The sequence below is a fragment of the Emydura macquarii genome, unplaced genomic scaffold, assembly GCF_026122565.2.
Source record: "Emydura macquarii macquarii isolate MOO-44397 ecotype Brisbane River unplaced genomic scaffold, CSIRO-AGI_Emac_v2 contig_1644, whole genome shotgun sequence".
Taxonomy (NCBI): Eukaryota; Metazoa; Chordata; order Testudines; family Chelidae; genus Emydura; species Emydura macquarii.
In genome coordinates this window covers 7,907,248-7,923,101 of record NW_027131781.1, presented here as the reverse complement: position 1 = coordinate 7,923,101, position 15,854 = coordinate 7,907,248, and the positions used below count along the sequence as shown (strand labels likewise).

The 15,854-nt window shown below is 44.1% G+C and overlaps 1 protein-coding gene across 4 annotated transcripts in view; it reads right to left on the bottom strand.

Moving 5' to 3' along the window:
* The window catches only part of ADAMTS17 (ADAM metallopeptidase with thrombospondin type 1 motif 17), a 251,693-nt gene that overhangs the window by 54,613 nt on the left and 181,226 nt on the right, over window positions 1–15,854 (bottom strand). For all 4 annotated transcript variants that reach the window (XM_067555596.1, XM_067555598.1, XM_067555597.1 and 1 more), the window contains 3 exons: window positions 9,160–9,317; window positions 5,405–5,564; window positions 442–577 (listed from right to left, as the gene is read on the bottom strand). In XM_067555596.1, coding sequence (XP_067411697.1) covers window positions 442–577; window positions 5,405–5,564; window positions 9,160–9,317 — 454 coding nt within the window. The remainder of the gene's footprint in view (window positions 1–441; window positions 578–5,404; window positions 5,565–9,159; window positions 9,318–15,854) is intronic.

Here is a 15,854-nt window from a genome sequence, read left to right as displayed (position 1 = left end):
GATATGTCACACCAGATAAGGTTTAAAGGCCATGTTCCTCTTTCCAACAGGGTGTGACAATTAATCAAGCCCTATTCTGCATAGGTTAAAGAAACAAGGCTAGACATGCCATCACTGTAAACTTGTCTAGCTATATATAGTCAACTATTTGGTCTCCCAGATTATGCAGCTAAGGGGAAGAAAAAACACAATCCCCAAATAAACTATATATGTATGTAGCTTGCAAGGAATCCTGATTTACTGATCACAAATTAAATCAGTTCTCAGGTAATGAAAATCTGATGTGCTCAACAAATGAAAAACGAGTATTACAACTGGATATTGCAGTTAACCGTGTGCTCTAATGCCTTCAGACACTTTGACAGTGTCCCGTAGAGAGATGATTTAGAGAAGGGTGGTTGCGAGAAATAGGTATGTTGATTTTGTTTTTAAGCTCCTTACCGTGACTGGCAGGGGTGTGTGTTACATCTTCTGACCTGGGGTTCAGGACGTGTCACGTGCTGGCAGTCACTGTCATTCACCAACATCATGGTCTTGTTAATGATCCTCGTACAGGACACAATGGTTTTACGCTCACCTAAAAGTCAAACCAAAAACAATGGTAAACCAGTAAACTAGTTAATTGCTGGAGGCTGTTAACTGCTTAAGATCAACATGTTATTTAACAAAATTTCCTTTATAGCTAAATTCTTTCTGTCTACCTCTACTGATCGCATACAGAACTAATATCTCTGTGGATGTTTCTGTGTTCTATGCCATCTCTTTGGGCTGCTCTGTCCTGCTAGCAAACCTGCAAATCTTTGCACAATGATCATGGATGTCATGGATGTTAGCATACTGAGCTACATCTTTCAACTCTTCATGTAAATACAACCTTGAAAGCAATCTGCATCGATTTTGATTCCTCCTCCACATGCTGCTGTGACCCACACATCACCTAGTACAGATGCTCCAGGGAGGCAGAGTGGAGCCAGATAACTGGCCACTTCTGTGGATGACTAATAATGACCTGAGATTCACCCCTCAGCCTGAGTTTCCTGTTGTACAGCTGGGATTCTGCTGCTTCTTTCCCTTCATACTGACTAACATCCAACTCATTTAATGCAGCAACAAGAAGGCTGAAAAGGAGTGAGCAGGCTTCGAAGGCTATAGTTTGGGGCTTACTCAAATTTTACAAGGGGATGAAATATAAACCATTTCTGGTCCTCAGGTCCTCTGGATGTATTGCAGTAAAAAGTGCTACCAATTTGCTTCTTCTCTACCTTATCCTGACATGACAGTTGGGGTTGGTGACTCTTGTTCTTCATCTCCAAGCGTTCTTGTCAAGTGCACCTTCCAAGCTGACACCAACCTTTTTCAACTTCTCTTTCAGGGTCTCAGACCACCTTCTTCGAGGTCTTTGTCCCATGACTACTAGCTCATGTACTCTCTGGTTAATACATCGCATGTCTCGTCTCCTCACGTGACCCAGTGGTCCCACTTGATATTCCCTCAGCTTTTCCATGATGGAGGGGAGGGTCTACCTGCATCATGGCAACTACTGTTCCACGGCATAGCCGATCAGCTCTTAAATGACTCAGCATTCTCAGTCTGAAAGTGTGAGATAGTTCTTCAAACTAGCCAGCATTTCAACCTGTATGTCGTAGCTGGCCTCATTCTAATCTCATTCACTTTGCTCTTTACTTGGCATATTCCTATGGCAGAGAATTCCCATCGCTTCTCTCCACTTCCACCAACTGCTCCTCATGTGGCTCCCAACATTCTCATCCACATTCTGATCATGGCTTGACACTGAACCACGGTATTTAAATTGTTGCAGTGACTTTTAATTTGATACCATCTAGATTTATTGGCTTCTTGTTGTCCCTCAAAGCATTCAATGTATTTCATCTTTTGTGAGCTGATTCATAAGCCATTTTCTTCTAAGGCAGCCCTCTGCAGGTCTAGGTCTGTTTCGAGTTCCTTGATGTAGGACTATCCTCACAATGAATGACTCACTGTAGACACAGCTGCGTCTCATTACTGATATGCTACCCTTGTACATGTCCATGATAGTCTGAATATATGACTCCAGCAGATTGTGCAACCACCAGCACCACCATAACAATTGTCTAGGAATTCAGTCAGAAGCCTTCTCTAAGTCCAAACACACTAAGTGTAATTCCCTGTGTTTCTCTCCATACTTCCTCCTGCAAACATGGGATCCATCGTTGACCTTTCTGGCACAAACCCAAATTGGTTGTCACTTGATTGATGCTCCACTGCCTCCCAAAGTCTTTTCTCAATAATTCTTTTGAGACCCTTCATCGTGTGACTGATTAACTTGATGGGTCAGCAATGACTACATTCTTGCACATCTCCTTTATGCTTGAGGTGAGGGATCAACACTTTCTTCCTCCACTCAGTAGGAATTTTTCCAGTATGGAGAATTAAGTTGAAAAGGTTTGTCACCCTCACCACTCCTTCCTGGCCTAATGCTTTAAATACCTCAGTTGGTATATTATCTGCTCCCACTGCCTTCCCATGTTTTACCATCTTGAACACTGGCTGAGTCTCAATTGTGGTGATAGGTCATCAGGTTTTTGCTTGTGCATACTTCCCTCAGTGGTTTCTTCACACTCTCTTCACAGAGCAGTTTCTCATAAAACCTCCTAATGATTTCACCATCTTCCCCCAGTTCTCTTCCATTTTTATCTTTGACACACTTCACAGCTCCCAAATTCTCTGCATTTCTTTGCTTAATCTTGGCTAATCTACATATTCTTTTTTCCCCTTCCTTCATTGGTTGTTCTGAGTACTTCTTTAAATGCCTGACATTTTGTTTCTGCAACAACTTTTTTAGCTATTTTCTGTATCATCCTGTATTACTCATAACTTACCGTCGCTCTTATTTTCTGCTATTGCCATTCTTTATTGCTTCCCTCATGTGACTGGACCACCACCACATCTCCTTGCCATGAAATTTCCCTCATTTCATCTGACCACAGGTAGCTTGTATACTTTCTTTAATATATTTAGATTTTTCCCCCAGATCTCACTGGTATCATCATTGCTGGTTTGGTTGTTGTCCAACCTCCATGGAACCTCATCCTTAAATTTCAGATTTGGGCTCAAGACCCCACACTCCAGAGTGGTTTTACTATTTCCACACAACCTATGTCCATACATCAGCTGAGACGGGAGTCTCATTTCCACTGATGAACATGGTGCCTTGGGCTCAGCAATCCACTCTGATGTGAAGGTGTTGTGTTGTGTCCGTGAGATAGCTGCCTTTCAACATGCTGAGTCAACATGAGGATGTCACAATGTAAGCATCACCATCTCACCATGCGATATGACATTTATTTGGGGGAAACTCCTCAAGCTTCTCCCTTTACAATCTTAAGTCTGACTGTTTTAGATACTTCACAAACTGCCCGCCTGGGACGTATGATCGATCAGCAAAAAATCCATTAAAACTTGTCACTGGAAAGTCCAATGTAAATTAAGTCCCTGATTACTTTTAGAACCATAAGTGAGTTTATACACTCTAAAAGTCCGAAAGAAAAGAAGCCCTTTCCACCAAGAGTAAGGAGTGAAATGTGCCTGAAAACCAAGGTGCTTAAGAACGGATATATCTGAGTCTACTGATGGTGGGACCATACTGCCGGAGGGTGACATTTGTGCTCCAACCATGTGGGAAGCCTATTACTCCTAAAACCCAGACAACAGGTTTAAGATTCACTCTCATGAGGGCTCAGTGACTGGAAATAATTACTGTAAAAGGAAAGCAAATGAGTCAAAATTAAATTAACTTTTTTAGACAGAAAAAAATCCAGGAATTTAGTGTATGGAGGGTAGAAGATCCTGATGGTGCTTGTGACAGGTTTGCCCCACTCACTGCTGGTCTGGCACCTCCTGGTGGTTGTCTGGGGAATAGGTCCAGGCTGACGCCCATATCCGCAGTCTGCATACTGTCACTCTCTCCCTGCTGTTGGCTGGTAGGCCTTCCTGCAGCTGTCCAAAATCGAAATGTCTTCTTCCTGACCCAGCCCTCCGGCTCAGCCCCCTTCCGGGAGAAGTTTTGGCTTCTTCGTAGTCTGGCTTCTTTCCCAGTAGCCACTGCAGTTTTTCATCCCACCACTTCCTCAGTGGCACTTGCAGTCACTTATCCTGCCACTACCCAGTGGCGAGTAGGGGGAGGGGGAGGGACTCGTGCCCACCCACTAATCCGGGTCCCAGACCAGGGACCCTGTGAATTGCAGCCTTTTGCTGCATCCCTAGTTCCTCTTCCTGCTGCTATCTTTCTCAGCCACTTCCTCCCCAGTCCTAGCACTCAGGGCCTGCCACTATCTGCCTTCAATAGCGCACCAGGAGCTCCTTTGGCTCCCTCGGTACCAGCAATAGCTCTGCCTGTGGGAGATACAGCCTGCCCAGGCCCTGGGTTCCAGGCCATGTCTGCTCTGTCCTGCAGATCCTTTTATATGGACCTGCTGAACTTTGATTGGCTGTTCCACCCAGCCTCTCTCCTATTGACTGCCTCCCACACAGCCTCCCTAGAGTTGCTTTTAAGCCCTTAAGTGCCAGTGTGGGGCAGATGCCCCATCACAGTGGGAAACCTGACAAGGGGTGAGGTTTTTAAGATGAGCACTCTAACTCCTTTGTGGTATCTTCATGATGGATGAATGGATAGAGCTGGCACCACACAGAGATGCTCATGAAAGGGGCTTGACCAGGGTCTATAGGAAGTGACCTGATTCCTTAGGGAGAATTAAAGCTGCCTCTCCTACATATGGAAAGCCAACCTACGATGGCAGATGCAGCATTAACTGTCTTCTGCGGGAGTCAAGTGCCCCTCTGGCTTCAGTGAATCTATTTCAGAACGTCCCAGGAACAATCAGCTGAAAAGTGTGATCTGCAGGGTGCTAATGTACATACTGAATGTTCATCCCTGGTTAACTGTTTCTGATGCAATCTACAGCAAATTGTTACATCGGAACTGCCCCTACTTTACCCTCGGGGAGAGAAGCTTCTTTCAGCAAATATGCACGCATGCCTGTGAAAACTCTGCTCCAAGAGTCTGACCAAGCCTTGAGCTGCGGGGCTGCACACAAGTGTCTTGAGCCATCCGTGAAGCACTAAACCAGGTGCAGTTCCACAGAAGGTAATGAGCCGACAAAGCAGCAGCCCTGCCAGAACACTGAGCGAGAAAAGACAGCGCGGCTGCCGCGGACCTGTAGATCTGCTGAAAGCGAGCTTTCGTTTCACCCAACTGCCATGCCAACAGTCGTTTCCGTAGCTTAGCCCTCCTCGTGATGTCTGTGCTTTGGCAGAGCTGCAGCCTGTTCTGCATTCACCTCTCTTTATTGCCTGCCTTGGCAAACACCATACAAAACAGTCGCACCAGTGTCCCAAATGGCCTTACCTCCCCCACACTGCACACTGCATCCTTCCCATCCGCTGTGTGTCCAGATGTACAAAGAATCCTGTTGTTTTTCTGGCTCGCTTCTGTTTTCAGCGGTGTAGTTTACAGGAATGGTGTACTCGTAATGAATTCCATAGTTCTGGTCGTGAAATAACAGCACCTGGTTCAGCAGCACAAGAAAGGCTGTTATTATACACTGCACTGGAAAAGCCAACGGAGCACAGAGGGCAAAGCAAGCAATGCTGTCTTAGGTCAACACGTTCAAATGCGGGTGCTTCAAGAAAGACATCCAACTCCTTAATTAGGTACCTAAAATAGAAGAGGCCTGATCTTCAGAGATGAGGATACAAAAGAAATCCGTGGGAGCTGTAAGTGCTCAGCACTGCTGAAAAATCAAGCCACTTATGGAGGTGTCTTAAAACCAGACTTCGGTGTCTAGCGGTAAGTACTCAATTTTGAGAAATTTGGACTTAGCTTTTTTTTTGGTGTCAGCTGCGACGAGTTGGCTTCTGGCTATCAAAACAGAAGTAATTCGACAGCAGGAAACATTAAATCAGATTTATGTTCATATAGTAACTAATTAAGTTAATGATTGCATGGAAATAAGATGCCATTCATCATACGTGCCTTAATTTGTTTTGGGAAGTCAGTCGTGCTGCCAGGTCTATCTATTTATTCAGCCTTCTGGGAGGATGAGTGGGGTCGGAAGAAAGGGCTGTTTTTGAGTTTAACATCGTATCACTTCACACTTTAATGGCACAGGAGTTTATTAATGAGTCTGGAGCAGCATTTAACAACTTCATCAATAAACAAACAAGTCAAATCATCATCTGATGCACCATGGGAAATTGTGCTGACAAGAACAAGTCTGTCCTGGTGCTAACTGACAAACCCCACTAATAAGGGGATTTAACTGTATCTCCCTACACACAGGTATTTTCTGAAGAAAGAAATAAGGAGCTCTGCTTTTTCTCATCATGCACTGGTTCCATCCACGTTCTCACCTCACTACGATGTTGCTGCAGTGATTCTGAGGTGTGAAACTCACTTCTCACAGCATGTGACTGTCATCGGATCATGGCTGACCTCTCCAGCCTCCCTGCTCTGAGAAATTCACTAACAGGGATAACTATAAATGAAAGGAGGGCTGAAAAAGGGTGCCTCATTATTAGTCATAGTGGGCGTAGAGTTCTGGTTCTAGTTCGATTTACACATTGGGCCAGATCTGGCTCTCACTTTCACTGAGGAACTTCAGTAAAGTCCAGGGAGTCCCCACTGCTGTAAAACCAGTGAGGAATCAGAAACAGACTCTTTTATCTGAATTACTGTGCTATGTAAAAGATAGGCTGGGAGAGCTTTGGAGCAAATCAATTTTCTGGGCCAGATTCTCAGTGCATGTAAACTGGAGTATCTCCTTTCAAATCAATGGATCTATGCCAGTTTATACCAGCTGAGGATGTGGCCCTCTGTGATTTTTTAAAAGACATAATTGCTATTACAACATAATCCCAGCAGCATTAAAACAATCATTCGAACAGGAACCCTCCAGTCACCCAAAGGAAAGCTCCTTTCTGACTCTTCATCGTTCTGGAAACACATCTTCGACCCTCTTCAAAAAACCAACCATCTGCCATAACTCTTGGTAAATTGTTCCAACGGTTAATTATTCTCACGGTTAAAAAATTACATCTTATTTCCAGTTTGAATTTGTCTAGTTTCAGTTTCCAGCTATAGGATCGTGTTAGACCTTTCTCTGCTAGATTGAAGAGCCCATTATTAAATAGCTCTTCCCCCGTATAGACTGTACTCAAGTCACCCCATAACCTTCTCTTTGTTAAGCTAAATGGACTGCGCTTGAGTCTATCATTATAAGACATTATATTCTTAGCTTGAAACAAAAGTTAAAGCTCCTATGGACCATCATTAGGTTTACAAAGCTTTCTGCAGAATCCAAAACGTTAGGTGACAATCAGCAGAGAACTCAAATCCTGCCCTGACTTTATTTAAGCATGTGAGATAAGAGCAGCTCATCTTATTGCACTAAGGAAACAGTCATGTTTAAAGCATCTCTGTGCCCTGGTTGGCTTTTGTTGCCAAGAGGAGGTCTAGCACAGGCCTAGCTACACAAACATGCATGTATCCAAGAAATATACTTACAGTAACGCATTTGGAGAAATGCCCCAAGTATTAAAAAACAGCTTCTTAAAAGAGATCCTTATTATCTCAATATGGAAACAAAACTAGTGAATCTAAGGGCCCATATGAAACTAATTTCATGCAATTTCGTAGCCACATATAATATGTGTGCGTGCATGTGTGTGTGTATGTGTGTGTAATTGATTTCAAATGCAGGTCACAATGGATTCAGTGAGGCTTCTGGCTCTTTGTCAGTCAAGTGTGTTCCACCATTGTTTGGACAACAGTTTTCTATTTAGAGGTAACTGGTAACCATCCTTTTCATTCTTGTGTTGAAAGAATTAAAATCACTATCCTGTTTCAGGGGAGAGATTAATAATTGACTTGAGACAAGAGTTTCAAATAAATTACACGCTGTTTTAAATGAGCTTTGTTTATTACTCTCTGAATGACTTTGGGCTGTGTGTTTGTTCTGAAGATCTGATAGTAGTCTCTCTCCCCCATTTTTAAAGCATATCTGGAGAAAGGGGGGAGGAAGGAAAAATAACCCCTATTAATATGCGACTGAAAAGTTAGTTTGTATTATAATGAATGGAGCTTATGAAGAAGCTTCCTAGTAACATGATCCTTAATTTTGTTGTTTTATTGGGTGTTTGGGGGTTGGTTTTGTTTGTTTATTTCTATTAAAAAAAGATACCCACCAATGCTTAAGTTTCCCAAGTGACAGTACCAGAGTCTATTGCAATGAGCATCAACAAAGGAAAACCTTGGAACATTCAGATCTAGCCACAAAAGGCACAGGAATCTTACACAACATTTTCGCAAACCTGAGCTCATGCAAATTCATGTTATATATGGTGCCCTGAGGACAGCCAATTTTTTAGTAATATACAGGCTACTTTGTGAGAGATTTGATGTCAGGATGGAAAGTTTGGATCTCCTGAGTCAGTCACAGAGCTGCGAAAAGACTCTTGATCTCCTGACCTGAGCGGTCTGTTGACTCACATTGCTTCAGCTACAGAGCCATGTTTATCAAATAACATCATGTGTAAATAGAAAGACTATGTTGATCCATAGCAAAGAAATGTAACAGCACTCAATCTATTCAATATAGAATTCAAGATGATTTTGTGTGCAACTAAATCAATATGTAGCACCAAATTTGCACAGGTCATCTGTTTTGTACATACACAAAATGAGCATCTTTTACTAAATGTGTGAGCAAAATGGCTTTTGAACAGAGAAATGTACACTGGCGTGAGTCAACTAGGAAGCTGGGCCAATGTCCTTTTGCATGTTCAAATGGTTATGTGCACAAAACACAGAGGCCCTTGGAAAACAGCGTCTTTATGTCTCATTATGTAATGTACATCACAGGGTATGTTCTCTTCCGGAGCGGAGTGTGAAGCTTCTATGGAGATTGCATGCTGATACAAAATAGATCTTAAGTGGGATGTAAGTGTTGCCCCATAACCCTGCAAAAGAAATCAGGGATGACGCAAAAGATTTTCCTTAAAGCCCTGGGGAGGAAGCAAATAGTTTAAGTTTAACTTTGAGCTTGGATATAAACCCTTTATGTTGCATCACTTAAGAAACACAAACAAAGGATATAAAGTTACCATCAAGTGCAGTGGTATTTTAGTTGGTCCTTTGGCAGACATTTTCTCCCACAGACCCCTTCGCACGTACCGGACAGTAGTGCCTGCGATCTGAAACTCACCAGGAAGCTCAATTTTCCAGTCGCTGTTAATGGATCTCTTAATGGAATCTTTTAAAGCTGGAAAGAATCAAAAACCATGGAAGGAAATGAAAACAATTCTATAATTAAAAGATAGACGCACTTCAACTGCAAGATACAGGAGCCTTGTAACGGATGTGAGTTTAAAGAAAAAATAAAGTATTGTTTTAACTGAGGAGTTACAAGGTGGCTAAATTATGCGCATTCTGTATTTCAGTGTATGAAAGTCTCTCTAAGTTAAAATTGCTATTATGTAAGAGTGAAGTTTTACTACCTTAAACTTGTTTGAATCTGATTTTTAAAGAATCAAAGTCCTCTGGATTCTAAACATCAAGACATTTTCTCTGTCACTCCACTGACAGGAAATTAAAAGGGGGGAAAAAACCCAGTGCTGTGCAGCAACAGTTTACAAATGAAATGGAAGGAAAAACAATTACACTGAGTCCTTCTAAAGATACCACTAATACCGGGCTAGACAGTCCAACTCTAACTTACATTGGAGGACTCCTACCTCCAGTCATCCCACTGCAATCAGTAGTACCAGAGTGAGTTCTCACCAGTGTGAGCAATGGTTGTAAAATGTATTTTCTAAGCATTTCCCTAAAGCATTTCAGGATAACGTACATATTTAAAGGGATCATCACAAAAGTTTATATCCAAAATTTCTCTTGTGTAAAAGCAACTAGGATTCCTGGGAAATTTTCTATTAACTTCCAAAGAAATGAGCTTACATTTGGGTTTAAACAGAGCTTTGCAGTATTGGAGCACTCTGCTAGGCACAAGAACAAGAATGCAAAAGTGACTAGATTCTGAATAGAAAACAAATGGAACTTACTAGCCCATTTTTCTTGTCCAAGCTGAGTGATGCGCAAACAGTAAACAGAGAGGGTAATTAGTGAACAGTCAATCAGATGCATATAATTCTTTCAATAATAATCCTAAATGTTATCAGTAATACAAATTACATTTTAGATGTACAGCATCATTCCATTTATTTGTGTGTGTGTACACAGTTTAGTGTCGCTTTACATTTAAAATATATATGTAAACTTTAAAATAGCACTATTAATGAAAATCTTCTAGAAAGCAATCTTCAGCCCTTTGGGATTTTGGAAATTAACGTTTCCTCAACTCAAAACAACTACATCATTATAAAGATTACACTCAAGTCCAAGTACTTATTTCTTAACCCTTGAAAGATTACTGATGCGGGTAGATTAGATAAATCTAGATACTCTCAGATGACAAAGCAGCAGGCACAGTATAAGAGCTGGATAGAACAGAATAGCTATTTGATCCCCTTTGATCGTCTGAGGCTCGCAAACCTGCCACAAACTAGTCTCGAGCTTTCCTTTCTCTCCTTGAAGTTTGCAGACTTGCTGTGTTACATTTTCAAAGCTATTCAAATTGGCAGCTGTAGGTGAAACAGAATCAAGACATTGCTGGCTTTAAACAGACTCCTGGTTTATGAGACAAGTCTTATACATTATTATCTAGGCTGCCCATCTTGCAACTGATTGAAGTCTGGCAGTTTAGCATTTGGGTCCAAGATATTCTTGCTGAAACCAGTAAATAGTGATATGTATTCAGAACGCCAATCATTTTCAGAACAGTCATCTTTCATTTAACTCTCACCTTTCCTTCAAAGTGCAGCAACACAATTTTGCAGAGTATTTTTTAAGTTTTCCCAAAAGAATTAACTTTTGAAAAATAATTTCCTAAACCTTACATGGGCAAAAGGCAACAAAATTGCTGTGTAAGATCTGAGCTCCAGAAACACGTGAAGATTTGCAAACGCCAAAGACGAATAGTTTTTCTGAGTCTGTGTGGGCTTCCATAATGCAGATGTTGGATGGATTCTTTAACCCACCTCTTAGAGCTATCACTGAATCATAAAGAAGGGGTCAAGGTGTGTTGGGGGCAAGAGGAGACAGGGTGTACCGTGATTTGCCTGGTCCTCAGTCAGGTGTGTGATCCCTATGGGACCATTCCAGCTAGCACATTTTAGAGAGGCCCTTATGGCTGCTCTAAATTACTTCAGAGGCCATTTTGGCCCCAGCAGACCCAGCATCAGGGAAACGGAAAAGTGGCTTTGAGCTATTTCCTCCATTCCATCTACATCAAGCTTAGGCTCAGGATCTAGCCAGATGTCCTGTCTGTTCTCAGGCCTGCAATATAAGGAGCTAAGGCAGGTGATGCCTGGGAAGCTCTCAGACTTGATAGAAGCAGGTCAGGTTGTAAAAGTGCAGACACAGCAGGAGATAAAACAGCCTGGCACACCAAAACCCCTTTTCAAAACCTGTGTGTAGTGTATCCGTGTACGAATGCAGTGCAGGCCCAGATCCTTGACAGTCCTGTCAGGACTAGATTTCCATCTACCTGGTTGTGCCTTTGGAACACAAACACCCTTTTGGATGGACAGAAAAGTGCTGTTTTAGCCACAGCCTGCCCTGTAACTTTACTAGTTGAAATTTCTCACTGAGCTCCAGTGTGGTGCCCAGACTGACAGATCAGCTCTCACGTCTGGGCACACTACACTAGGGCTGGACAGAGGGACTCGGGGTACATCTTCACTGACAGCGGCAAATTCGCCACCGTCAAATCTATCTGTCCGGATCAATTGAGTGGTCAGTGAAGACCCGCTCAATCGATCCGGAAGTCGACGCATTAAAACCACCCCCGTAGTGCTGCGTCGATGGGAACGCGTTTCCCGTCGGTGCAGCTCAGTGAACACGCCATGTAGAAGAGGAGTTACAAAGTCGATGGGAGTTACACAGGCTACTCTGCGCAGCTTGCGTAACTCCTGTCGACTGCCGCTAACTTTCAAGGTAAGTGTAGACCAGGTCTTGGTTTATTAACTTGGGGCCTGATCTAAAGCCCATTCAAGTCCTTCCCTTGACATTCATGGGATTTGCATCAGGCCCTTGTACGGCTTAACCAAAAACCAACCAGGCCTCCATCAGTCAAAAAATATCCCATGGCACTGAGGCTATGTCTACACTGCATGCTGAGTCTGAGACAGTGGGACCTGGACTTGTGCATATGGTGTTTCCAAGCCGGTGCTTGGGCATCCGCATTGCATCGTAAACCTGGAGTTATGATCACTGAACCTGGGTCTCACAGGCGCGCAGACTTTCCGACTTGGGCTGCGGCTTGGCCTGTGTCCAAACTGCAAAATGACAGGGCTCGGATCCGAGACTCAGAAGGTATATCTGCACAGGGATAAAAGACTCAGGGCTGAGTTGGGTCAGCTTCGACTGGGTTGTGCTTCGGGGCTGAAAAATTGCTGTGTAGACATTTGGGTTCGTGCTGGAGCCTGAGCTCTGGGACCCTACGATTGTGGAGGCTCCCAGAGCCTGGGTTGAGCCCAATCTTCTGCACAACGATTTTTAGCCCCGCAGACAAAGCCCAGTGAGCCAGAGACAGTTGACTCAGGCCAGCCGCAGCCGTGTCGTGGGTCTTTTATCCCTGTGTAGACTTACCCAGAGGGACGCAGGCTCCAATCCTCCCACCCCCCAGCAGGTCCCTAGGCCTGGGTCCTGAGCGCTTGCTCACCTAAGTCAGACTGATTTGTGTGTGGACGGAGGTGGGGCTTGGGCTCAAACCTGAGTCACAGCTCAGGCTCAGTGTGCAATGTAGACATACTCTCAGGGTCCAATCCTGTTTCCCTTTCATATCCCACTGAAATTAATGGAAGGGTTGTGTGCATCAGTAAAGAAAACTCCTCTATAAAATAACCCAGTTGTAAAAGCAAGATAGACCTGAGTGCAGAAATTCAGGTCACTTAAAACTACTATTTAGAGGCAATGGTATTTGAAATTTCATCTATTTCCTTCCAGAAAAGGCTACTGTATGTACAAACGCTACTTCAACTCTCCAGCTCCTGAAAGACGACTCCATCCGTGGGGATATTGAACAACTGCAGCTTTTCAAATTAATTTTTGTGACTTCCAGATTCTCCAGATTACTGGGGAGGGAATGTTATTCCGAGGACTTTGTGATGAAAGCAAACGTGTGAAGAGGTAGGGGGGTAAACTGGCAAACCCTGATTTTATGGGAAGAAACCTCCAGGCCGCAATCTCTGTGGAGATTCAAGTGCCATGTATCCAAACTGTTCTGCCCATCCAGACACTGGGTATTGAGCAGAGTGGCCTGTGGATGTTTTTCATCCACTGGGTAGTTTTCTAATTTCAAGGTTAACTGTGTCTCCTGGCCAGATTGTTCTTTAATAATGTTTTCTTAACCTTTAATGTTTGAGACCCAGTTTATTAACTTTCGGTTAAAATTATGACCCTTTCTTCTAATTAACTAAACGAGAAGGGGTATGATCCAAAGCCCAGTCAAGTCAATGGGAAGGCTCCCTCTTCCCTGCTTGGGTTTTGGATCAGGCCCCACTGGCTAGCAAGCTCTGGAGGCTTTCATTACACGCTGTGTTATTCTTTAATATGCTTAGAACGTCAAGATGTGAACCTCCTGGCAACTGCAGGACACAGCTGACTTGCTTTCCTTTGTTTTTTTAGTGCATTATTCTAGTGTGAGGCATGTTTGTAATGACAAGAGACCATTGCTTGTAGACCTGCCCTTGGCCTGTGGCCGCTCAGTAGTCAGGCAACGTTTGAGGTCCGTAATTTGGCTGCTTCAAGCAGTGAGAGGCCAGATTGCCCCCTCACACAGGAGGGGCTAAGAGGGAGGAAATTTCTGTGAGGTTCTCCTTCATGGGGATTCCTACCAAAATGTTCCGACAGGGCACAGAGTTTACTTCCCTGGTGGGACTGGCTCTGTCTGACCTCATGGATCCAGAGGATCTGGAGAAGGTTGAAAGAGATCCATGACAAGGACACTTGCTCTGGGTCTCTGGCGTCTTCCAGAATGGAGTATTACAAGAGCTTCTCCAGTTGGCCACAGATTCCCCACCCCTTAAAGAGGATCCCTGTCCTAGAAGAGGGGTGGTGGAAAGGTGCAACCTTAGAATCATAGAGTCATAGGGCTGGAAGGGACCTCGAGAGGTCATCTAGTCCAGTCTCCTGCACTCATGGCGGGACTAAGTAATATCTAGACCATCCCTGACAGGTGTTTGTCTAACCAACTCCTAAAAATCTCCAATGACGGAGATTCCACAACCTCCTTGAGCAATTTATTCCAGTGATTAACCACCCTGACAGTTAGGAAATTTTTCCTAATGTGCAACCTGGACCTCCCTTGCTGCAGTTTAAGCCCATTGCTTCTTGTCCTGTCCTCAGACGTTAAGAACAAATATTTTTCTCCCTCCTCCTCCTCTCCTTAGACTATTACATTTCTGGTCTGAGCTCTGTGGGGCAGAGGGGGAAGAATGTGTGTCTCCCCGACCCTGCCTGCCAGCCCACTCACTCCCACCATGGACTGTCCACGGCTCAGCCCCACAGAATCCAAGATAAGGGGGGGTTTACAGATACTGAGGCCCCTCCCACAAATCCCCGACTGGAGGGCATGGTTCTCACAAGACTGGCCCCTTCTATGCCTAGGTCTGAGTGGTGCACTTAGTTCCTGGTATTTGTGTGTTGGAAGCAGCCCAGTTAAACAAGACTGTCCCTGGCTTGTTTTTCTATCCCCATGATATCCTCGCTCACTGATTTACAAACTGCCTTCTGCAAACCTCAGAAAACTTTACGAAGTACCAGCAAGCTATTGAGGGACTACTTTACCCACCACCAAAGTGCATCCACCTCTGCTGCAGACTGACACTGACATAACAATGGCTCTGAGCAGCACTGAACATGACCAGTTTAGGGACAATACTGTATCCAATGAAAGCCATGGGTGGAATGTAATTCTCTCTATTAGAATATGGCTACTTACTGAGAGAAACACCCCTACTCTTGCGAAGAGAGAGATTTAATGAGCAAAAAGACAACACTCCGAGCTCTCTAAGACTAGCAATCAGCTCTGATTCAGAGGGAAGATTGCCTCCTGCTGAAAAACCAGCACTCCATGTTTAATCTCTGGGGTCTTCCATCTGGCGAATGGCCATGTCATATTTGTGGGGTTCTTACAGTGGGCAGGCTTTGATCCCCGCTTGCTCGGCATCCAAGCAGAACAAGCACTAAGCAACAGCGACAGCACTTCGCTCTTGCCGCACGGAGTGTTTCGCAACCAGGGATTTCAAAGCATTTTACAAAAGAGGAGGAAGTGTCTTTATTTCCATTTTACAGACCGGGGCGGACACTAAATCACAGAGAGGTGTAGGGACTTGTACAAGATCACCCAGCAGGTCACAGCTGTGAACAGAACCGAGGGGTTAGGTTCTCTCCTCTGCCAAGAGCTGCTTGACACCGTGGGTGGGCAAGCTCAATCAGGAACAGAGTATGGTTTTTCGATCCTCAGCCAGCCCTGTCCTCAGTGTAAATTAGAGCAGCCTAAAGGTTACTCTGATTTATGACAGTTGGCTGTGGTACTCCCAGGACGACATGCCTACTGTGAATTACAGTAACATAAGTCCATCCTTGACACTGCCCCTTCACCAAGGTGGGGGTGGTAGATGGCTTACGGAGCTTGCTCTGCCAGCTTTACACCCCATGAGAATTCCTGTCAGGGCCAGGC